At 41.4% G+C, this 26147-nt stretch overlaps 1 protein-coding gene across 1 annotated transcript in view; it reads right to left on the reverse strand.

The window, feature by feature from the left end:
• The window catches only part of LOC126187504 (uncharacterized), an 87905-nt gene that overhangs the window by 34444 nt on the left and 27314 nt on the right, over window positions 1–26147 (reverse strand). Inside the window, exons 3-5 of the mRNA XM_049928622.1 lie at window positions 12658–12866; window positions 2686–2760; window positions 2432–2584 (exon numbers count right to left, since the gene is read on the reverse strand). Of these exons, the coding sequence (XP_049784579.1) occupies window positions 2432–2584; window positions 2686–2760; window positions 12658–12866 (437 nt within the window). The remainder of the gene's footprint in view (window positions 1–2431; window positions 2585–2685; window positions 2761–12657; window positions 12867–26147) is intronic.

Raw genomic sequence — 26147 nt, forward strand, 5'->3', positions numbered from 1 at the left:
ACTCATGTGGATGACCTCATGCTTTTCATTATTTAGAGTCAACTGCCACTTTACACACCAGTCAGATATATTTTCTAAATCGTTTTGCAGTTTGTTTTGGTCTTCTGATGACTTTATTAGTCGATAAATGACAGCGTCACCTGCAAACAACCAAAGAGGGCTGCTCAGATTGTCTCCAAAAACCTTTATGTTGGTAAGGAAGAGCAAAGGGCCTATAACACTATCTTGGGGAACGCCAGAAATCACTTCTGTTTTACTCGATGACTTTCCATCAATTACTACGAACCGTGACCTCTCTGACAGGAAATCACAAATCCAGTTACATAACTGGGACGATATTCCATAAGCACGCAATTTCACTATGAGCCGCTTGTGGGGTAGTGTCAAAAGCCTTCCAGAAACCCAAAAATACGGAATCGATCTGAAATCCCTTGTCAACAGCACTCAACACTTCATGTGAATAAAGACCTAGTTGTTTTTCACAGGAATGATGTTTCCTAAACCCATGTTGACTGTGTCTCAATAGACCATTTTCTTCGAGGTAATTCATAATGTTAGAACACAATATATGTTCTAAAATCCTGCTGCATATCGACATTAACGATATGGGCCTATAATTTGGTGGATTACTCCTACTACCTGTCTTGAATATTAGTGTGACCTGTGCAACTTTCCAATGTTTGGGTACGGATCTTTCGTCGAGCGAATGATAGTATATGTTTGTTAAGTATGGAGCTAATGCAGCAGCATACTTCAAAAGGAACCTAATTAATATACAGTCTGGACCAGAAGACTTGCTTTTATTAAGTGATTTAAGTTGCTTCACTACTCCAAGGATACTTACTTCTACGTTACTCATGTTGACAGCTGTTCTCGATTCAAATTCTGGAATGTTCACTTCGTGTTCGTATGTGAGGGCATTTCGGAAGGCTGTGTTTAGTAACTCTGCTTTTACAGCACTGCCTTCGATAGTATCTCCATTGCTATCATGCAGAGAAGGCATTGATTGTTTCTTGCCACTAACATACTTCACATACGATCAGAATCTCTTTGGATTTTCTGCCAGGTTTCGAGGCAAAGTTTTGTTGTGGAAATTGTTATAGGCATCTCACATAGAAGTCCGCACTAAACTTCTAGCTTCTGTAAAAGATCGCCGATCTTGGGGATTTTGCGTCTCTTTAAATTTGGCATGTTTGTTTTGTTGTTTCTGCAACAGTGTTCTAACTCTTTTTGTCTACCAAGGAGGATCAGCTTCTTATATAACAGTGTCTTTAGAATTGATTACCTCTTTGCACTGAAAACTGTTCTCTCCACTAGGAGACAAATCCCAATGACTTGACTGCCAAAAACAACTGAACATCTGGTAGCATCTCCTGCTTAGACTCATCAGTGTTAAATACAGCAGTCATGGTGCCCACCAAATGTAATGTGAAATACTAGTTTTAAATGATAATTATGAGAATTATTGTCACTTAAGAGAAAGCAGTTGCAATATTGTTCTTTAGTTGGTGAGTGGCAGTTGTATGTAGCAAGTTAAGAGAGGTACTGGTAAGACATGAACTGTACACGTGTAGAAGAGATGCATATCCACACAAAATGGAAATACATTTTATTACTAATGAAGATGGAAATCTGAGATGTATTAACACTGATGCTACAATGGACAAACATATAAAGGTCGATGAGTTTTCTAACAATGAACTGAATTTGCTAATGGAAATCACTGCAAAAAATTCAGTCCACCTGAATTTTGTAAACTGTAAACAATGGAAATGCTCTGAAATTAGACTGGCATATCTGATGATTTGGACTGTGAACATTGTAGTTAAAACTGTGTAAATTAACACCCATGGTCATTTTATTTCTATGGGCATCAGACCATGGATAAGGCATGTTTCTTACAAATTATTTTTTATTTTGCCATATATCTTGTATTGTGACAATTTCCAAAGAAGGTATCAAATCCATCACATACATATATTATCCGCATGACAAACTATTAAACACAGAATGAGCTTGTGTTCCTTACTATGTAAGTGGCTTTGTATAGGTAAGCTTGTAAGTTAATTTATACAGCAAACTGATCATTCAATTTTTTAGCTGCAAAAGAGGAACAGTGGCTGACACCAACAGTTTTATATAATCTGTACATTAACTGCTAAGTTGCTGAAAACCTTTAAGATTAAAAGCTGAACACTAATACAACTGACATATTTAGAATTTCTCAGAACTTACTGTTGTAATAAAATATCACTAAGCTTAAGTGGGTTTGCCTGAAAATTCACCACTGTGTTAATACTATATACAATAAAAAACAAATATAAATTTATAATCTTTGGTTCAGTTTTGTCCTCTGATATTCCTAAAAAAAAGCAATTGTGCAAATCTTTAACTGTTACTATCAAACAAGTTTTTCCAAATTTGTACATACCTGACTAGATTCATCATCACTTGACTGCAAGGGGAAGCGAAAGACTTTAAAATTTGGTGACTTTGGCCAGGACACTGGTGGAGGGCTACGTATCATGTGTTCATGAATTTCTGGCAATGTTAGAGGATCTACATCCAAGTCTGCTGGAAACTCCTAAAAAAATGTGATATTAAAATAAAAAGTAATAGAGATAGGCCTCATAAAGACACAAGACTCACAACTTTATGGCTGGTTTCTGCTTGTCTTTGACTTACCTGTGACATTAAGTTAGCATCATCAGATTCTGATTCTTCTACACTATCCACCAAACTTTCTCTGCTGGCAAGTACCTAAAGCAGAGGAATAAGTGTTAAACACATAACCTGTGAAATTATCCACAACTCAAACTTAAGAGGAAAACAGGCACCACCATAAACTATTTGAGTTTTCACTACTGAAATGATCACTTAAAATCTTTGTGCTTATAAATATGTATACCATCTTTAAAATCAACTCACAATCATAATTCAGTGTTAGACAAAGTACATGAGAAACTGAGCCACCACTTTAACTACTACTTTCCACAGTATTTTCACATAGTAAACTTCAATTTCAATATTTATAGTGCCACGGAAAATTGAATAACATGAATTATATAACTACAATATGTACAGGATAGTATAGGCACCGAGTGGCAGACAGGCACAATGAAAAACGACTGCTAAAATAGTAAACCTTTCAGATGAAGTCCTTCCCTTCTGTCGTGGAAACACACACACACACACACACACACACACACACACACACACACACACACACACACACAGAGAGAGAGAGAGAGAGAGAGAGAAGCACAACTCACATACACGTGACCACCATTTCAGGATGCTAGAGCCTGACTGCGACTGCATCTGACATAGCAGCAATCAGGGGTGATGGGGGTATGAAGGAGGCATGAGGCCTGGAGGAGGAGGGATAGCAGGGTACAAGTGGAAGATGCTCATGCTATCCAGTAGTGTGTGCAGGGACTTGGTGGGAACAGGACAAATCTGTTATGTACAGTGTCACAAAGCTGTGTTGAGCAGGGGAGGTGTGGCAGGTAGTGTCAAAGGGAAAAAGGCTTGCAGGTGCAGTGGCAGGATAGGCATAGGTACAACTGGAGTGGGAGAAAGGAAAAGGGGTAGGTAGGTGTGAGACAGGGCTAGCAAAGATTTAGGCCAGTGGAGTTACAGAAATGGAGGATATTTTGTAGGGAGAGTTCCCACCTGTGCAATTCAGAAAAGCTGGAATTGGCAGGTTGGAAGGGAGAATCCACATGGCATAAGCTGTGAAGCAGTCATTAAAGCGAAGCATATCATATTGGGTGGCATGTACAGCAACTGGGTGGTCCAACTGTCTCTTGACTGTAGTTTGGCAGTGGCCATTCATAAGGACAGACAGCTTATTAGTTGTGTCCACAGAGAATGCGCCACAGTGGCTGCAGCTTAGTTGTTAATTTATGTGGCTGCTTTCACTGGTGGTCCTGCCTTTAATGAGTCCTGCCTTTAATGAGGTAGTAGGTGCCAGTGACAGGAATGGAGTAGTTGGTAATGGGGGGATGTATAGGACAGGTCTTGCATATAAGTCTCTTGCAAAGAGCAGGAATATGGGCCATGAGGTGAGGGGGTTGGGAACAGGGCTGGAGCAGTTGTTACACCATCGTGGACTTTCCATCGTTTTGAAGTATATAATTATTTATTTAAAACTGCATACTAATTCCCTCACAAATATGACAAAGAAGATATTACCAAACTTCCTGGCAGATTAAAACTGTGTGCCGGACTGAGACTCGAACTTGCGACCTTCGCATTTCACAGGTAAGTGCTCTACAGACTGAGCTACCCAAACACAACTCACAACCCATCTTCACAACTTTATTTCTGCCAGTGAACTGGAAACATCTCCCAGGCTGTGGCCACAATATCCTTCTTGCAGGAGTGCTAGTCCAGCATTTTTCACAGGAGAACTTCTGTGAAGTTTGGAAGGTAGGAGATGAGGAGACGAGGTATTGGAAGAAATTAAGCTGTGACGATGGGTTGTGAGTTGTGCCTGTCAGTCAGTAGAGCACTTGCTTGCTTAAGGCAACAGTTTCACATTTGTGCCTCACTGCAGAGTGAAAATTTCACTACGGAAGCATCCTCCAGGCTGTGGCTAAGCCATGTATCCACAACATCCTTTCTTCCAGGAGCACTACTTCTGCAAGGTTTGCAGGAGAGCATGTGTGAAGGCTGGAAAGCAGGAGATGAAGTATTGGCAGAGTTAAAGCTGTGAAGGTGGGTTGTGAGTTGTGCTCGAGTAGCTAAGTTGGTAGAGCACTTGCCCGCAAAAGGCAAAGATCCCAAGTTTGAGTCTCAGTCTGACACATAGTTTTAATCTGCCAAAAAGTTTCATATCAGCATACACTCCGCTGCAGAGTGAAAATTTGATCCTGAAGAAGACATTAGTAGCTGTATCTTTATAGCATGAACACTATAATTTCCACACAAAATGCTACTCTTGTCAAATGGCCTCTACTACCAATAGAGGAACATGAGCCATCTCAGCTGTATTGTATGATGGGTGAACCACTTACTCCACAACAAAAGCTTGTGTTTTCTCTGTAGGCAGTAGTGAACTTTTAAATAATAGCATGTTTCAAGAAAAGCAATACAGAATCTAACATATAAGAATTGTTTTGATTCAAAATGAAGATGGAGGGGCAGCTGCTGCAGGATATGGGAAGGGGATGGGTTCAAACTGCTATGGTCATTAGCGCCTGGTCTGTGACTTAGGAAAAGGTAAAAAACGAAAATGGAAACCAGCAGCAATGGGAACGAAACTCAAAAAATTGGAGAAACTAAAAGCAGAAGGAAAGCTTAAAAAACCACTATAGAAAGGGGTTGGTTGTCCCCAAAAAGAGCTTCAAATGACTGACGTCATCTCACTGGCACTAATAAACTCGAGAATGCGATCAGCTGAGCACGTGTCATCTGCTAAAATGGACGATATTTCAGGCGACAGCTGTAGACGGGCATGTAATGGAGTAAAATAGGGGCACTCAAGTAAAAGATGTCTTACCGTCCACAGCTGAGAGCAGTGGGGATAGAGTGGGGGAGGATCGCCGCTTAAAAGATGTCGATGGCTAAAAAGACAGTGCCCTATCCGGAGTCTAGTTAAAATTACCTCCTCCCGACGACGCGTTCGGGAGGAAGAGGTCCAAGCACAGGGAAGAGCTTTCACGTCCCACAATTTATTATGGGGAAGTGTCGACCAACGTGCATGCCATAAAAGAACAACACGACGACATAAAACACTCCATAGATCGGCGAAGGGAATCGTGCGAATAGCTGGGCGAAGAAGAGAGATTGCAGCCTTGGCCGCTATATCAGCTGCCTCATTTCCACAGATACCAACATGTCCTGAGATCCAGAGGAACACCACCGAGATGCCCCCCAAGTGGAGCAAGCGTAGGCAGTCCTGAATCCGGTGGACCAGAGGGTGGACAGGGTAGAGAGCTTGGAGACTGAGGAGAGAGCTGAGAGAATCTGAACAGATAACATACTGTATCCGCTGACGGCGAAAGATGTACTGGACAGCCTGGAGAACAGCGTAAAGCTCCGCAGTATAAACTGAACACGGGTCGGGAAGCCGAAATCGATTTGGGGTGTCGCCAACAATATAGGCACTCCCTACACCAAACGATGTTTTTGAGCCATCAGTGTAAATAAATGTGGCTTCCTTCATTTGTGCACATAGAGCAGAAAATGCCCGACAATAAACAAGTGAAGGGGTACCATCCTTGGGAAACTGACAAAGGTCACAGAGCAGGCAGGTCCAGGGACGGAGCCAAGGTGGTGTTGTACCCCAAGTTGTCAAGAAAGTTTTAGGAAAGCGGAAGGAAAGAGAACAGAAGGAAAGAGAATGGAGCAGTTGATGGAAGTGGACCCCCGGTGGTAGTAGGGAGGAAGGGCGGCCTGCGTACCCTAAATCCAAGGAGTCGTCGAAAAAAATGTCATGGGCCGGATTAGCAGGCATGGAAGACAAATGGCTAGCATAACGACTTAGAAGGACAGCTCACCGATTGGACAGCGGAGGTTCAGCAGTCTCAACATAAAGGTTTTCCACAGGGCTGGTGTAAAAAGCTCCAGACACTAAACGTAATCCACGGTGGTGGATAGAGTCGAGACGCCGAAGAATAGACGGCCGAGCAGAGGAGTAAACTATGCTTCCGTAGTCCAATTTCGAGCGCACTAAGGCATGATAAAGGCGAAGGACCACTCGGTCCGCTCCCCAGGAGGTACCATTCAGGACACGGAGGGTGTTGAGGGATCGCAGACAGCGAGCCGAAAGATAGGAAACGTGGGAGGACCAGCACATTTTTCTGTCAAACATAAGACCCAAGAATTTAGCGACGTTCGAAAATGGAAGGTTGACAGGTCCTAGATGTAAGGAAGGTGGAAGAAACTCCGTACAACACCAAAAATTAACACATACAGTCTTACTGGGTGAAAAGCGGAAGCCTGTTTCGATGCTCCAAGAGTGGAGGCGATCGAGACAGCCTTGAAGACTTCGTTCAAGAAGGCTGGTCCGTTGAGAGCTGTAGCAGATCGCAAAATCATCCACAAAGAGGGAGCCCGAGATATCAGGAAGGAGACAATCCATAATTGGATTTATGGCAATGGCAAACAGTACAACACTTAGCACAGAGCCCTGGGGTACCCCATTTTCTTGGGAGAAAGTACGAGAGAGAGTAGTGTTTATCCGCACTTTAAATGTGCGCTCTGCCATAAAGTCGCGAAGAAAAAGGGGCAACCGACCACGAAAGCCACAAGGGAACAGTGTGCGGAGGATGCCTGTCCCCCAACAGGTATCGTATGCTCTCTCCAGATCAAAAAATATTGCTACTGTTTGGCGTTTCTGGAGAAAATTGTTGATATAAGTGGAGAGAGCAACAAGATGGCCAACTGCAGAATGATGCTTTCAGAAACCGCATTGGGCAAGTGTTAAAAGACTGCGGGACTCCAGCCACCAAGCTAAACGACAATTCACCATACGCTCCAAAACCTTACATACACTGCTCGTGAGAGAAATGGGGCGATAGCTAGAGGGGAGATGTTTGTCCTTTCCAGGTTTCGGAACAGGAACGACGATAGCTTCCCGCCATCGTCTGGGAAAAGTACTGTCGGTCCAAATTCGATTATAAAGGCGAAGGAGGTAATGCAGACTATGGTATGATAAATGCAGCTACATTTGGATGTGGATACCATCTGGTCCTGGGGCAGAGGAGCAAGAAGAAGAGAGTGCATGTTGGGAGTTCCCGCATGCAGAAAACAGTATTGTAGCTTTTGCGATTTTGAGAGGAGAAAGCAAGAGGTTGCACTTCCGCTGCACATTTCTTCGGGAAAAACGCTGGCGGGTAATTTGAAGAGCTCGAAATCTCAGCAAAGTGTTGACCCAACGAGTTAGAAATTGCGACGGGGTCCATTAATGTATCATGCGCGACAGTGAGCCCGGAGACCGGGGAGAAACTAGGCGCACCAGATAACCATCGAATCTGACTCGAAACTTCCGAACTTCCGAGGAGGGAGTGAAGGTGTCATATGAGCTAGTAAAGAAGTCACAGCTTGCCTTCTTGCTATCGCGGATGACGCGACGGCACCGCGCACGGAACTGCTTATAGTGGATACAGTTGGCCAAAGTAGGATGGTGTCTGAAAACGTGAAGAGCACGCCGTTGCTCACGTATTGCATCACGGCATGCCTCGTTCCAACAAGGAACTGGGGGGTGCCGGGGCATTTCGGAGGTGCGAAGTATTGAACGTTCCGCAGCTGTAAGAATAACATCTGTAGTATGAGTGACCTCATCGTCGACGCTAGGAAAGTGACGGTCATCGAATGTCGCTAGAAGATGAAAAAAGTGTCCAATCTGCTTGGGCAAACTTCCAGCGTCTCGGGCACTTATATGGCAGTTGTGGCTGCAATCGAAGGACACATGGAAAGTGGTCACTCGAGTGTGTATCAGCAAGGGCGAACCATTCGAAGCGCCGAGCTAGCGGAACAGTACCGAACGAAAGGTCCAAATGAGAGAAATTTGTCGTGGAGGCAGACAAAAATGTTGGGTCCCCAGTGTTGAGGCAAACAAGATCCGCTTGGTGGAAGACGTCTATCAATAGTGAGCCACGCGGACAAGGATGTGGAGATCCCCAAAGCGGGTGGTGGGCATTGAAGTCCCCAACCAGCAAATAGGGGGGTGGCAGCTGACCAAGAAGATGAAGGAGATCAGCTCGTGCCATTGGTGTGGACGATGGAATGTATACAGTACAAAGAGAGAAGGTGTATCCAGAAAGGGGAAGATGGACAGCGACTGCATGGAAGGAAGTGTTTAAGGGGATTGGGTGATAATGGAGAGTATTATGGAGAAGAATCATGAGTTCCCCATGTGCTGGAGTGCCTTCAACAGAGGTGAGATCAAATCGGACTGACTGAAAATGGGGGAAAACAAAGCGGTCGTGGGGACGCAGCTTTGTTTCTTGAAGATAGAAGATGACCGGCGAGTAGGATCATAAGAGGATCGTCAATTCATCCCGATTGGCTCGAATGCCGCGGATATTCCAATGGATAATGGACATAGGGTGGACAGAAAATGGAAGATTGTGACCAAGTTTGCCGTCAACTCAACGACCTGCTCAGAGCTTGCGACCCGACAGCGTGGAACGGCACTCAGTCGAAGGCAGAAGATCCTGATCCATAGGTTGTTCATGGAGCAGCTCCTGCCACCAGCGATCGGCCGGTTGATTGGCCGCCAGCAGTGCGCCTTGGCGACACAGAAGACGGCCGAGGGCGGTTACCGCCAGGTGGTGCTTGTAGATGAGACACGCCGTGGTGGAGAAGGACAGGAACTGGGTTTCTTATTAGCCTTCTTGGAAACGATGTTTAGATAAAGGAGGAACCGATGGTTGTTAAGTTGGGGTACGTAAAAAATCTTCACGAGTATGCTCCTTTTTTGGAAGTCCGGGTGTCTGACTTTTGGGATCGAGATTTAGCAGAACCCGATGAAGGTGGTGAGCCATAGAGTGAGCAGGTGAAAGTGGGGAGGTTGAACGGGCGATCTTTGCGCTGGCCGATCTGACGACCGTGTCACTAAAGGTGAGATCACAAGTCTGCGTGGCCGCCTCCTTTGTTGGTCGAGGAGAAGCAAGGACAGTGCTGTATTTTCCCGTCTGAGGCACAGTGGGGTTTCAACTGGTGAATAATTTTCGAGCAGCAAAGGTCGACACCTTTTCCTTCACTCTGATTTCCTGAATGAGCTTTTTGTCTTTAAAAATGGGGCAACCTCGAGAGGAAGCAGTGTAGTCACCCATACAGTTGATGCAACGAGGGGATGGAGGTGGACAAGCACCCTCATGGGCATCCTTGCCACAAGTAACACATTTGGCCGGATTGGAACAGGACTGGCTGGTGTGATTGAACCACTGACACCGATAGCAACGCGTAGGGTTTGGGATGTAAGGGCGAACGGAAATTATCTCATAGCCCGCTTTGATGTTCGATGGGAGTTGAACTTTGTCAAATGTCAAGAAGACAGTACGGGTTGGAATGATGTTCGTGTCAACCCTTTTCATGACTCCACGAACAGCCGTTACGCCCTGGTCAGACAGGTAGCCGTCGAGGGAGCGTGTATAAATGACCCCACGTGAGGAATTTAAAGTGCGGTGCGCTTCCACCCTGACAGGGAAGGTGTGTAGCAGTGAAGTACGCAGCAACTTTTGTGCCTGGAGGGCACTGACTGTTTCTAACAACAAGGTGCCATTTCGTAATCTGGAACAAGACTTTACAGGACCTGCAATTACGTCGACACCTTTCTGAATAATGAAAGGGTTGACAGTGGAGAAGTCGTGACCTTCGTCAGACCGAGAAACAACAAGGAACTGTGGGAACGATGGAAGGACTGTCTGTGGCTGAGACTCATTGAACTTACACTTGTGAGCAGACATAGTAGAAGATGAGGAAACCATTGCGAAAGTATCCCCCATGATTACCGGTGTCTCCGATGGCGCGCTCCTTCCTTGTGGGGGCCCTCTCTGAGGGCACTCCCGCCTTAGGTGATTGTTCACTCCTTAGGTCACACCTCCCGAGAAACGGACGGAGGGACCAATCGGCACTTTCGGAAGGTATCAGCTCGGGTAGTCACCCTTCCCTGGGCCTGGCCGTTACCAGGGGGTACGTACGTGTCCTACCTGTCTACCCGGGGCAGGGAATTACGCGTTACCCCGTCACCGGCTACGCATGAAAATGCGTGGGTCGGCCTTCAGACATGCACAGGGAGGAAAAAAGAGAAAGGGAAAAACAAAGAAAGGGAAAGGAAAGAAGAGGCCTCAAACGCCGCAGCGGAGAAAAGGGTAAAGAGAAGACGTAAGGAAAAGAGAAGGACAAAGGAAGGATGAAGGCTTGCAATTGCAAGCACAGAAAGCGAAGAATGTGTTACATTTTCGAGCGTCCGTCTCCGGACATAGGCACAAAACATACTCCCAGAGGGGGAGAAAGGGAAGGAAAGAGAAGGAGGTGGGGGGGGGGGGGGGGGTGAAGATGGGGGATGGGGAAGGATGCGGAAAAGGAAGGTATGCAGCCCGGAAAGGAAGGAGGGCCACATTAGCTCGGGGTCCCGTGCTCGCCACGCACGTATCCACAAAAGAGTTGTAGACCCCCTGGGTGGGGGTTCAATAGTGTTAAGTATAATCATCAAGTACACCAAAGTTAACATATCTACACCCACTGAGAATGCAGACCAAGCTATAGGCTGTAATTCACTCAAGAAATGTCATATTTGACTTCCTGCTCTTTGAACAGCTCCCTTTTCATCCTTGGCCCTCCTCAATGTCACAACATGTGGGTCATTCTTAACCTGGAGTTTGGATGAACCACCCTCTTTTCCAACTTTCTCCATTCTGTACCCTCTTTCTTCCCTGATGAAGGAACTAATAGTTAAGAAAGCTAGGTACCGTTTTTTATGTGTTTATCAGCAGCATATATTTCACCTCCTAAAAGTACATTCTGGCCACCCATATTGTATCCTTGTAAAAAAGATTGTACTTTGTCATTTATATGTCAACGTGACTGTCAGAGGCAGAAAACAGACAAGCTTTTCTGATTTACAGGTCAAGTCAACAGCAGTTAACACAGTCACATTTTGCATTTCCAAGTAACATGCAGTCACAGAAGTAAAACTGTGAGAGTCGCACAGAAATACAGAAAATAATGTTTCTACTTTTTAAATGAATCTCATGGTATACTAAAATGATATGAAAAAAAGGCAACTCATCTCATAAAGGATTTAGCATCACACAAGAACATAAACAAGTCTTGAACTCCCACACCGTCCCTCTCCTTATTTGTACATTTCACCTCTTCATCACTCTCACCACTCTCATTTCTTCTTAGAGGGAGCATAGTAACTACTCCCAAGGATATGTCTGAGATGGTTGATGTCATTCAACTTTGCAAGGTTTTAGAAGGGGGGGGGGGGGGGGGGGATGAGACTGACGCAATTGTTATGAGAAGGACCTAGCTATTAAAGGAATTTTAGGTTACACTGAATTTCCAGAAAGGGACCCTTCCAACAATGTGGAAACCTTCCATGACGTAATTATGTGGTCTCTTCTGGAACTTTTGTCTTTTTGTCTGCAGCGAAGGTGTACAAGGACAGTAACTCATTTGAGGCCCATTGTAAGTTCACTATTTAGCATAAATCCACATGGAAATAAAAATAACTGATATGCTATGGGGTGCCAAGTATCATCTCAAGAAACTGAGTCATTCCATAGAAGCAGAATTGTCAGTAAGCAAATGACAGATTAACATCTATCACAATACCATCATACCTGTCCTTTTTGTTTCTTCCTCCATTTTGGGATATACAGAGTATATCATAAAAAACTGGTATGGGTTAAAGTACACAACAGAACATATAGTGAATATTGGTATGGAAAAAAATCATTTGTGAGATAACTGCAAATCCATGGTTACAAAGTATCATGTACTTCAATATGAAATACTGTCCTAGTTCACATGCTCATATTTGAAATGAACACTTTCAATTACGTTCTCATCTTACTTTGAGGGCAATCCACACAGGTACAAAGTACTAAACATGACATTCACACAAATTCATACATCTGTTACTCATTTAATGTTATAAAACAACTTAAATTGGAATATAAAACTAAATCTCACCTGTAAGAAAGGATTATCTTGTCGAGATAGCCTGAGGGCAGCCATGTCTTGGTCTATATCCCTTGTACGACCAGGGGTAAGAGTGATTGTGGAAACAGTTGGTGAAGAGGGGCAGCATGTTGTTTGTACCATGACATCCACAGCGTTTACAGAGAGGGTTGATGGTACTCTTGGTACATAGTTAGTATTTTTGTACTTTGGGGAAGTTGCTGAAATAAAAACAATTGTGACAAAATATTTTTTTACAAATTATATTTTATTTTATAGATAATAGCTGCTGGGATTTCACCATGTAGTTAAATATTGAAGTCACTCAAAGTATTACAGTCAATTGTCTCGTGATCTCTGAACTCCTTTCATATCGGACTCTGAGGAATACATTTCTGTACCACTATTTTGATAACGAGGCAACAAAATCCCAAGCCACAAAAAAAAATCCACAATTCCTCCTGCTCTTTTATGATATGCTGTTCTACATTTCGGCATCATTCGGCAGTGATGTGTCACAAAGCTTCGTGCATTAGTTCCAGTACGTTTGGCAGCTTAAATCTCTTGTTATTTCTCGCGACGAATCCCTTGACTTGGCTTCAGAACACTTCTATTTGTTTTGTACTGCAGTGTTACGGTTACAACTGTAAAAATGCAGCAGTTGTACAGTGTGCTTGACACCGCGAAAGTGATTGTTTTCCATATTTCTACAGTACTTACCATTATGGCTTGTATGAGACCACGTCTGAGCTACAAAACCATGGGCATATTCAAACAAAGGGTATTTGATTTTTTCATTTTTCTCCACAAAATTTAATTGTCTAATGTTTTCTTAACTTCTACAATCTTAAAAAAAAAATCAATAATTAAGAATGTATATTTGCAATGAAAACCAGAATTTTGCTTGCCATATATAAAATTAGAAACTAAAAGACTGCATTTTTTTGAAAAATGATAAGTAAGTATGAGTTAATTACTGTACATTCAATAAATCTCATATTTAAATGGTTTAGGTATTCAGACCGACCAAAAAAAAAAAAAATTGTAGATCACAACAAGATTCGAACCGCCACCCCACAGTATACACAGTTATCATCAAAATAAATGAAAAGCACCAGTTTGCTTTTGTCCTACAGTATACTGCAGAACAAAAGCAAACTGGTGCTTTTGATTTATTATAATATTTTTCTACCAAGAACCGATGGAAGATTCAGTTAACAGTTATCATTTTTCAATGCTACCGATTACCAAGCATGTAAATAGAATCTGTCTGTTATTTTTTACATTGTGTTTCTTGAAAAAGTCAAAGCTGATTTCTCTTTGTAGTCTTGTGAAAAACATTGAGAACAAATTGTTTCTGGCCACCAGTTTGAAGATGAGGCATTCTTGACCTGGTTATTAGGGGCTGCCAGATAAAATGAGCAAAAGACCGTGGTTGGAGGGAAGTTTATTTATTTATTTATTTAGGCATCTGATGTTTTTAATTGATACACATTCTATCATTACATACAGGGCTTTACATTTTGATTATGCAAAACAATTTTCAACACAATGTGACTATTTCCCTTACATTTGTTTACCAGCTTAAATTTTGATCTGCAGTTTGTTCATTGTTTTGCATTGGTTATTATTCATATAGCCCTTTTCTCTATAATGAGTAACTCCTTCATATGTACTGAGCTAGTGTTAGTTTTCTTCCAAATGAAATTATTGATTCAAAGTATGCTAAGTAAAACATTTTGAGAACTTATATGTTTACAGTTTGGGCTAACTTTGGTAGTGGAGAGCAGCCTGAATTTATTTTTCTGTTTATACTGCTGATGTGCTCTGTCCATATTGATTTATCATCAAGGTGAAGACCCAGAAATTTTACATGTGGTGCTTGTTCAAGTTCATGTTCCTTGATTTTTAACACTAACTTATTATCTTTTGGTCGATTATTTTTAAAGCTCATGATGTTTGTTTTTCTGTAATTTATTATCAGTTTATTATTTCTAAACTAGTTTTCTAGTCTGCATAATTGCATAATACACTTACAACTTAAATTGTAGCTTCTTCTAGAACCATTCCCCTTAATTAAAATGCTTTTGTCACCCACAAATAGTATTTATTTTTGTTTAATTTCCTTCTGTCTATCATTAACATATATCAAGTACAGCAGTGGTCCTAGGACCTCCCGTGTGGCACGCGGTTGTGGGTCATACCCTTGTTTGAGTAGTATTTATTTCTTTCCTCATCTGTTATTTCTACTTTATGTTGTCTGTTCATTAAGTAGGATTTTAAAAGATTGAATGTATTACCTCTCACCTCATACACTGAAGCACCAAAGAAACTGGTATATGCATGCATATTCAAATACAGAGATATGTAAACAGGCAGAATATGGCACTGCTGTCGGCAACGCCTATATAAGAAAATTGTCTGACGCATTTGTTAGATTTGTTACCACTGCTACAACGGCAGGTTATCATGATTTAAGTGAATTTGAACGTTGTTTTATAGTCGGCGCACGAACAATCGGACACAGCATCTCCAAGGCAGTGATGAAGTGGGGAGTTTCCCATACAATTTCATGAGGGTGCCATGAATATCAGGTATCTGGTAAAACATCAAATCTCAAGACATCACAGCAGCTGGAAAAGATTCTGCAAGAAGGGAGCAACGATGACAGAAGAGAATCATTCAACGTGACAGAAGTGCAACCCTTCCGCAAATTGCTGCAGATTTCAATGCTGGGCCATCAACAAGTGTCAGCGTGCGAACCATTAAAACATCATTGATATGGGCTTCTGAGCTGAAGGCCCACTCATGTACCCTCAATGACTGCATGACACAAAGCTTTACGCCTCACCTGGGCCTGTGAACACCGACATTGGAATGTTGATGACTGGAAACATGTTGCCTGGTCCGACAAGCCATGTTTCAAATTGTATCAAGCGGATGGTCATGTACGGGTATGAAAACAACCTCATGAATCCACAGACCCTGCATGTCAACAGGGGACTGTTCAAGCTGGTGGCTGCTCTTTATGGTGTGAGGTGTGTGCAGCTGGAGTGCTATGGGACCCTTGATACATTTAGATTCGACTCTGACAGGTAACATGTACGTAAGCATCCTGTCTGATCACCTGCATTCATTCACGTCCCTTGTGCCTTCCAATGGACTTGGGTAATTCCAGCAGGATAATGCAACACCCCACACTTCCAGTATTGACACAGTGTGGCTCCAGGAATGCTCTTCTGAGTTTAAACATTTTCATTGGTCACCAAACTCCCCAGACACTAACATTACTGAACATATCTAGGATGCTTTGCAATATTCTGCTCAGAAGAGATCTCCACCCCCTCGTACTCTTACGGATTTGTGGACAGCCCTGCAGGATTCATAGTGTCAATTCACTCCAACACTCCTTCAGACATTAGTCGAATCCATACCAGGTCATGTGCTCACGGGAGCCCTACACGATATTAGGCAGGTGTACCAGTTTCTTTGGCTGTTCAGTGCATAATTTTAGTTTTTCAAGGAGAATGTTGTGGTTAACTAGGTTGTGATTAACTTTTGATAGATCACAGAATATTCCAATTATTGATTCATCCATGGCAAGTGTTTGCAGTACATAGTTCACATGTTCTTGTGGTGCTGAAGTAGTAACTTATCTTTTTAGAACCCATACTGGTTTCTGGCTACGCTATTCTGTGATGTGAAACTTATTAATTTGTTATAATAGAAGGAAACATTCCACGAAGGAAAAATATACCTAAAAACAAAGATGATGTGACTTACCAAATGAAAGTGCTGGCAGGTCGACAGACACACAAACGAACACAAACATACACACAAAATTCAAGCTTTCGCAACAAACTGTTGCCTCATCAGGAAAGAGGGAAGGAGAGGGAAAGACGAAAGGATGTGGGTTTTAAGGGAGAGGGTAAGAAGTCATTCCAGTCCCGGGAGGGGAAAGACTTACCTTAGGGGGAAAAAAGGACGGGTATACACTCGCGCACACACACACATATCCATCCACACATATACAGACACAAGCAGACATGTCTGCTTGGAATGCTGTCATGTCTGCTGGAATGACTCCTTACCCTCTCTCTTAAAACCCACATCCTTTCGTCTTTCCCTCTCCTTCCCTCTTTCCTGATGAGGCAACAGTTTGTTGCGAAAGCTTGAATTTTGTGTGTATGTTTGTGTTCGTTTGTGTGTCTGTCGACCTGCCAGCACTTTCATTTGGTAAGTCACATCATCTTTGTTTTTAGGTTTATTAATTTGTTATATATCTAAAAACAAAGATGCTGTAACTTACCAAACGAGAAAGTGTTGGTATGTTGATAGAGACAATTTCAAGCTTTCTCAACCCAAGTTTGCTTCACCAGGAAAGAGGGAAGGAGAGGGAAAGGTGAAAGGATGTGGGTTTGAAGGGAGAGGGTAAGGAGTCATTTCAATCCTGGGAGCGGGGTTACTGTAATCTACCATACAATTTTATTAATTTGTTATATAGAATGAATTCAAAGATTTTAAATATTACTTGTATAACACTAACAGGTCTGTAGTTTTCAGGTTCTGTAGTGTCACCTTTCTTGTGCAGTGGTTGCATTTAGCAGTTTTTAAACTATCTGGATACAGTCCTTCTGTGATTGCATCATTAATCATTTCGGTCAAGGGTTTAATGATGAATTTGGATGAAAGTTTAATAATCTTATTTGAGATACCAAAGATGTTCTGGGTCTTTTGAGTTTTTCCAACTTGTTTATGGTTCTCGTTACTTTTTCTTCACTTGTTGGATATAGGTATATAGAATTTCATAGAGGTTATTTTTTCTCTATTAAAGCATTCATACCATTTGTTATTGGAGTTGAAATATCATTTGTTCAACTTCTACACACATTTATGCAGTAGTCATTAAATGCTTTGGCTACAGTTTCTGCATTTGTCTATAGTGAATTTTGTCATGTGACTTCTTTGGGGCTATTATTTTGATATGTTGTCTTTCTTGTTTCTGAATTTATGATCATCCACACTGTTTTTGTCTTCTTGTCTGAGTTTATAATGTGCTGTTCAATTCCATTTTCTTTGCATACTTTATTACTATGATGTACATTTTTTGTATTCCTTATAGTACAATTTTAAATGCAAGAAGTTCAGAATTAAGGACTCGTCAATGGATCATAAAGTGATATATTTTATACATATCTTTTCCTACTATCACAATATATCTGCCTCCATAGGTGAGTGGTCAGAGAGGTTGACTGCCATGCAGGGGGCCGAGGTTTAATTTCTGGTATTGCCCAGGATTTTTCCTTGATGGGAGAACTGGTAAGGGGCACACTCAGCCTCGTGAGGCCAACTGAGGAGCTATCCAATCGATTAATAGTGGTTCCATGGTCAAGAAACCAAATATTGACTGGAAAGCAGTGTGCTGACCACATGCTCCTCCGTACACATCCAATGACGTGATTGGCAAAGGATGACACAGTGGTTGGTCAGGCCTGTTTAGCCTGTCTAGGGCCAGAAAAGAGAACTTTTATTATCTCAATATAACATGCCCAGTAAAGAAGACTTAATAAATACCAAAATATCCAATAAACATAAAAAACTATAAAACAAAAAGTATTTTGGTCTCTAGGAACAATGTAAAAATGTTGCACAGGATATATAAAACTAGCAATGATGAAAACTTTACAGTGTGTTACAGAAAATACAGAAAACAAATGCCAATGTACTGCAAAAACTTTTGGGTGAACAGCCTGTTATGAGTGCGCATAAGACACAATATTTCGGCAACGTGGTTGATTGCCGAAATATTGTGTCCTATGCACACTTATACCAGGCTGTTCACCCGAGATTTTTTGTCATAAAATACGCCTGGAGAAACTGAAGAATCACATTAGTTTGGAGATGATGTCAAAAAGAGTTCAACTGACAGCTGGTAAAATTGTTGCTTTACTGATAAACAGCTGGTTTCAAGGCCTAAAGCCACATCATCAATTGCAATAATGTTGGAAGGTCATAGGAGTACCAATCGTTCCTAGCCAAGATATCTTATTCAGTGAATATTATCTACATTACACTGATGAGAAAGACACGATCTATTAGTTTCATTAAAAGTGCTGATGGGTGGATCAAGTACTTATAGACTCTGATTTTAAGATTTCCCAGCATCGGTGTGACGGTAATACCATCCAGTATTCCGAAGACTAGAAGCAGCCCACACAAGAGATTAAGCTGTCACTTGTGCAGCCAACTTCTACTATTCCCAACACCAGGTTGCCCTGCCAGCACACCGAAGCAGGAAATACTTATAAACCCTTGTTTTAACTTCATGATTCACCCACCAGCAATTTGTAACAAAATTAATGGAACACATCTTTGTCAGTCTTCATTCATCAATGTAATATAGTTAATATTCACCGAATAATATATCTTGACTAGAAGATATTGGCACACTTATGACCCTTCGACATTGCTGCACTTGATGCTGCAGCTTTAGGCCAAGAAACCGATTGTGTATCAATAAAACAACAATTTTCAGCTGTTATCAGAATTCTTAACATCAGGCCCTAACAACTGGGATGTCCAGAATATAAAATACCTTGATGTAGCTTGGAGAGCTGTTGCAAACCAGTTTTTGGACTGAAGGCAACAACAAAAATGACAACACCAGTAGCAACAACAAACCACAAAACCTTAGTGGAAATATGAAGTGTATATTACGTAAGAGGAAATTGGACCCTATAATGCTTGAGAAGCAGAACCAATCAACAGAAATTACAAAATCAACAGGAGTGAAAATAAGACCTGAAGCAAGAATTCTACACCTCTCTGTGCCACAGGGATCCATTCTTGTCCCACTGATTTTTATTTTATACACAAATCAAAACCCAAATCAGATTCTGGCAGTACAGTTCCTTATGCAGACCACACAGTTATACTGTTCAAGGATAAAGACACAGAAAATCTAGAGATAAAAGTCAACATAGACATAAATAAAGATCCGAAGAATTATAGAATTAAATTTGCATAAAATCACTAAAACGCTTTGTCAAGTTTCAAGTAAAAAACCACACACAATGAAGGCATCAGCATCTGCATAGGTGAGTGCACAGCAGAAAACTCCAAATACACAAATTCCTTGGAATAACAACCAACAAAAATATAAACTGGGATAAACACGCTATGTAAGTGGAAAGCTCAGTTCAGATCTATGTGTGCCGCACAAATTCAGCAACCTAAAAGGCAACAAATATTATGAAAGTACTAATGTACTAATCCATTCCACGTTAAGTTATGGCATGATTTCTTGGGGAAGCACCTCCAAAACAAACATTAATTGAGTATTAAAATTGCAAAAAAAAGAGCAATATGAACTACAGCCAAACTTAGATGGCAAGAACCTTGAAAGCCAGCATTTAAAACTCTTATGATACAAACATTACCCAGCATATACCTATACAAACTTATATGCTGGACAAAATTCATATATTATCCCAATACTCTAAATAACAAGACACAACACAGTCATGACACAAGAAAATGGAACTACTTCTAGAGCCCAAATGCAACACTATGAAATACAAATCAAAGCCGTCATACGCAGGACCAAAAGCCCTAGAAGAAATACCTTCAAACTTGTGAGAGGTAAACAATAAAAATAGTTTCCAAAAGAACTCTTAAAAATTTTTAAAAAGAAAACTGATACTACAGTATGAATGACTTAACGTGCACAGCAGTTTAAGACAAATTGACATGCAATTATTGAGATGTAACTTACATGTAGATGTACATATAACATAAATGATGTAAACAAAACTGTAATTTAAAATGAAAAATGATGCAAAATCATAATTTGGAAAATGCTAATTAGTAAAAATTTGTACTTATAACTGCATTTTGCCTCATCTCCAAAATCAAATAAATATATCTAAAAACAAAGATGATGAGACTTACCAAACAAAAGCGCTGGCAGGTCGATAGACACACAAACATACACACAAAATTCAAGCTTTCGCAACAAACGGTTGCTTCATCAGGAAAGAGGGAAGGAGAGGGAAAGACGAAAGGATGTGGGTTTTAAAGGAGAGGGTAAGGAGGGGGAAAAACTTACTAAGGTAAGTCTTTCCGCTCCCGGGATTGGAATGACTCCTTACCCTCTCCCTTAAAACCCACATCCTTTCGTCTTTCCCTCTCCTTCCCTCTTTCCTGATGAAGCAACCGTTTGTTGCGAAAGCTTGAATTTTGTGTGTATGTTTGTGTTTGTTTGTGTGTCTATCGACCTGCCAGTGCTTTTGTTTGGTAAGTCTCATCATCTTTGTTTTTAGATATATTTTTCCCACGTGGAATATTTCCCTCTATTATATTCAAATAAAATAAATAAATAGATTAGTGAATGGAGTAAAGGTGATCTATTAGTTAGCTTTGCAGGAAGAGATTCTCCAAAAGCTCAGCAAGATATTCAATCTTGTTTATGTGGCCGCCAGCACTCAATTTCTCTACTAGACAGTGAGTGTTTATCTTTACTCCTTCCATCATTTGTTTTAGACCAAGGACTTCTCAGTATCATATAAGCTGAAAATGAGTTTGTGATGGCAATAGATTGCATTGGATATTACGCACATAAAACACAAACTGGTAGAAAAAATCTGTGAGTAGCTGTGGTCATCTGACACCCACTATAATACTAGCCAGTCACTATAATATTCTCCATTTCCCGGCCATTATTAATTAGTTATGTGAAAAGCTAATGTATGTTATATTCAGTTTTTTGCAACACTTGTTCATGTCTGTTTTGATACAGCTTCTTTCCAGCAACACTAGGTTTTCAGCTACAAAATTTGTCCATTTCAGCTGACTGTTTTTCTTTGCAGAAAATCCTGAGAGTCATGATGACTGTTCAGTAGTACCAGGTATGAATAACTTTCTGGTCATAAGCCATTTCTTCCTTTTCATTGACATTTGGTGCCTGCAAACTGTTGTTTTATGCTTTAAGTTAAAATGTAAAAGACACTTCTAGTCCATCAAGTGCTGCCCATCCATCCTATATACACCAGATGTGAGCTCCACATTTTTAGACCTATGTAAATACTCTGCAAATCCCTGTGAAGTGCATGGCAGATGGCACTTCCCACTGTACCATATTTTGAGGTTTCTTCCCATCCCAACCACATACAATTTGCAGGAAGAATGACTGTTTAAATGCCTCTGTACTTGGTGTAATTAGTATAATCTGGTTTTCACAGTCTCCATAGGAGCAATACATAGGAGACCACACAATGCTGTTTCTTGAAATTTTGTAAATATACTTTCACACGACAGCTCAAATCTATCCTTCAACTATCTGCCAGTTCAAGTTTTTCTGCACTTCTGCGACACTTCCCCATGGGTCAAAAACATCTTAGACCATTCTTGCTACTCTTTTTCGTATGCATTCAATAACCTTAGTTAGTTCTATTTGCTGTGGGCCTCTACCCATTAGAAATATGAAAGGATGTGTCACAAGTGTTTTGTAAGTAATCTCCTATGTAGATTAATTCCATTTTTACAGTATCCTATCAATGAACTTATGTCTGCCTCCTGGTCTACCTTTAATTCAGCCTATGTGGTCACTTGATTTCATATCCCTACAGATTGGTACATCAAACTACACTGGTGTCCAAAATTAGAGCAACAAACACAAATTTTCCCAAGATTGCATTTATTTTGCCACAAAACAGTATGAACAGGTCATAGTGTAGCAGAAACAATATAAAAAATACAGAACGTAAACAACTGCAACATGCATAAAGGTAGAAAAAAATGTTCTTATTTTTTCCAAAGGAATGGATTTGCATACACATTCTGACAACTGGTTAATGTGCTCAATATGGTGTGTGACCATCTCTCGCAGCAGTACAGACAGACCTGACAACAACAGTGCATGCTGTGAATGATGTCATCAATCTCATGTTGAAGCAATAACGCCCATTCTACCTGCAGAGATGCTCGCAAATCTTGGAGAGAGGTTGGCGGATGCTGCCGGAATGCAACTCATCTTATTGCATTCCAGATATGCTCTATGCGATTCAAATCAAGAGAGTGAGCAGGTCATGCCATGCGTGCAAATCTTTTGTTTCCCAATGAAACATCAACCACCCTCTATGAGGTCAGGCATTGTTGTTGTTGTGGTCTTCAGTCCTGAGACTGGTTTGATGCAGCTCTCCATGCTACTCTATCCTGTGCAAGCTTCTTCATCTCCCAGTACCTACTGCAACCTACATCCTTCTGAATCTGCTTAGTGTATTCATCTCTTGGTCTCCCTCTACGATTTTTACCCTCCACGCTGCCCTCCAATGCTAAATTTGTGATCCCTCGATGCCTTAGAACATGTCCTACCAACCGATCCCTTCTTCTAGTCAAGTTGTGCCACAAACTTCTCTTCTCCCCAATCCTATTCAATACCCCCTCATTAGTTACGTGATCTACCCACCTTATCTTCAGCATTCTTCTGTAGCACCACATTTCGAAAGCTTCTATTCTCTTCTTGTTCAAACTAGTTATCGTCCATGTCTCACTTCCATACATGGCTACACTCCATACAAATACTTTCAGAAACGACTTCCTGACACCTAAATCTATATTCGATGTTAACAAATTTCTCTTCTTGAGAAACGCTTTCCTTGCCATTGCCAGTCTACATTTTATATCCTCTCTACTTCGACCATCATCAGTTATTTTACTCCCTAAATAGCAAAACTCCTTTACTACTTTAAGTGTCTCCTAATTCCCTCAGCATCACCCAACTTAATTTGACTACATTCCATTATCCTCGTTTTGCTTTTGTTGATGTTCATCTTATATCCTCCTTTCAAGACACTGTCCATTCCGTTCAACTGCTCTTCCAAGTCCTTTGCTGTCTCTGACAGAATTACAATGTCATCGGCAAACCTCAAAGTTTTTACTTCTTCTCCATGAATTTTAATACCTACTCCGAATTTTTCTTTTGTTTCCTTTACTGCTTGCTCAATATACAGATTGAATAACATCGGGGAGAGGCTACAACCCTGTCTCACTCCTTTCCCAACCACTGCTTCCCTTTCATGCCCCTCGACTCTTATAACTGCCATCTGGTTTCTGTACAAATTGTAAATAGCCTTTCGCTCCCTGTATTTTACCCCTGCCACCTTCAGAATTTGAAAGAGAGTATTCCAGTCAACATTGTCAAAAGCTTTCTCTAAGTCTACAAATGCTAGAAACGTAGGTTTGCCTTTTCTTAATCTTTCTTCCAAGATAAGTCGTAAGGTCAGTATTGCCTCACGTGTTCCAACATTTCTACGGAATCCAAACTGATCTTCCCCGAGGTCGGCTTCTACCAGTTTTTCCATTCGTCTGTAAAGAATTCGCGTTAGTATTTTGCAGCTGTGACTTATTAAACTGATAGTTCGGTAACTTTCACATCTGTCAACACCTGCTTTCTTTGGGATTGGAATTATTATATTCTTCTTAAAGTCTGAGGGTATTTCACCTGTCTCATACATCGTGCTCACCAGATGGTAGAGTTTTGTCATGACTGGCTCTCCTGAGGCCATCAGTAGTTCTAATGGAATGTTGTCTACTCCCGGGGCCTTCTTTTGACTCAGGTCTTTCAGTGCTCTGTCAAACTCTTCACGCAGTATCTTATCTCCCATTTCATCTTCATCTACATCCTCTTCCATTTCCATAATATTGTCCTCAAGTACATCGCCCTTGTATAGATCCTCTATATACTCCTTCCACCTTTCTGCTTTCCCTTCTTTGCTTAGAACTGGGTTGCCATCTGAGCTCTTGATATTCATACAAGTGGTTCTCTTCTCTCCAAAGGTCTCTTTAATTTTCCTGTAGGCAGTATCTATCTTACCCCTAGTGAGACAAGCCTCTACATCCTTACATTTGTCCTCTAGCCATCCCTGCTTAGCCATTTTGCACTTCCTGTCGATTTCATTTTTGAGACGTTTATATTCCTTTTTGTCTGCTTCATTTACTGCATTTTTATATTTTCTCCTTTCATCAATTAAATTCAATATTTCTTCTGTTACCCAAGGATTTCTATTAGCCCGCGTCTTTTTACCTACTTGATCATCTGCTGCCTTCACCACTTCATCCCTCAGAGCTACCCATTCTTCTTCTACTGTATTTCTTTCCCCCATTCCTGTCAATTGTTCCCTAATGCTCTCCCTGAAACTCTCTACAACCTCTGGTTCTTTCAGTTTATCCAGGTCCCATCTCCTTAAATTCCCACCTTTTTGCAGTTTCTTCAGTTTCGATCTGCAGTTCATAACCAATAGATTGTGGTCAGAATCTACATATGCCCCAGGAAATGTCTTACAATTTAATGCCTGGTTCCTAAATCTCTGTCATACCATTATATAATCTATCTGAAACCTGTCAGTATCTCCAGGCTTCTTCCATGTATACAGCCTCCTTTCATGATTCTTGAACTCCTAAATACAAAGTCTGGGCCCACAGCACCTTGCAACAACTGCACATGAGGTCCCAAGAACTCATCATGATACCTTGCAGCAGTTAAGCCATCCTGATTCACCTGTACAATTTTGTGAAGAGGTGTTCAACATAATCACTGCCCACGCCATTACGGATCCTCCTCGATATCGGTCTCTCTCCACAATGTTCGGGTCTTGAAATCGTGTTTCACGTTCCCTAAGATGCAAATCCTTCAAGAATCACTTTCCAGACCAAATCAGGACTCATCTGTGGAAAGAACATTGGCCCAATATTTGACAATCCAGGTGGCACATTAACGACTCTACTTTAGATGTTTGCTTCTGTGAAGATGCGTCAGAGGTACACATACAGCACGTCTCCGACAATAAAGGCCACCCTGCCGAAGCCTTCTGTACACAGCTTGCCTCGATACAATGAATCCAGTGGATGCTGTGAGGTCGGATGCCAGTTGCCATGCAGTACTAAGGCCTTACAGCCAAATAACTGTCTTCTCTTTCTGATGTCACATGTGATTGGGCCTGCCCTGGTCTTTGGATACAGTTTTGGTCTCTTATAAACAGTCTCCACATACAAGAAACAACAGAACGATTCGCACTAAGCCATCAGGACATATCAGTTTATGCGACTGTCCTGCTTCCATTCTTCCTATGGTCCTCACCACGCAGAGTCTGATAGGTGTCTTCTCTGTGCCACATTGCAGTGTATGTGGACACAGTGACTGTGGATGGGGGACTACCTGGCAAACATGACCCCATTTGATAAGTGCCCTGACATCATCACTGGCGTGCTTGTCTGTTGACTGGAAAGCCAATGTTCCTTGCAGAACACAATTGTACAGACATCTGTTGACAGTTTGTATAATTACATTGTGAATTGGACACAGGACGGGAGAATAGCAGTTTGTTGCTTTAATTTTGGACGCCAATGCATTTAACTGAAACTGTAATCATATGAGACTAGGTTTTCCTTTTTGTGAAGAGCAGGATTTTACGTTTATGAATACTTCAATCAAGTTTCCAGTCCTT

This window comes from Schistocerca cancellata, chromosome 5 (genome assembly GCF_023864275.1).
Source record: "Schistocerca cancellata isolate TAMUIC-IGC-003103 chromosome 5, iqSchCanc2.1, whole genome shotgun sequence".
In the NCBI taxonomy this organism is placed as follows: Eukaryota; Metazoa; Arthropoda; class Insecta; order Orthoptera; family Acrididae; genus Schistocerca; species Schistocerca cancellata.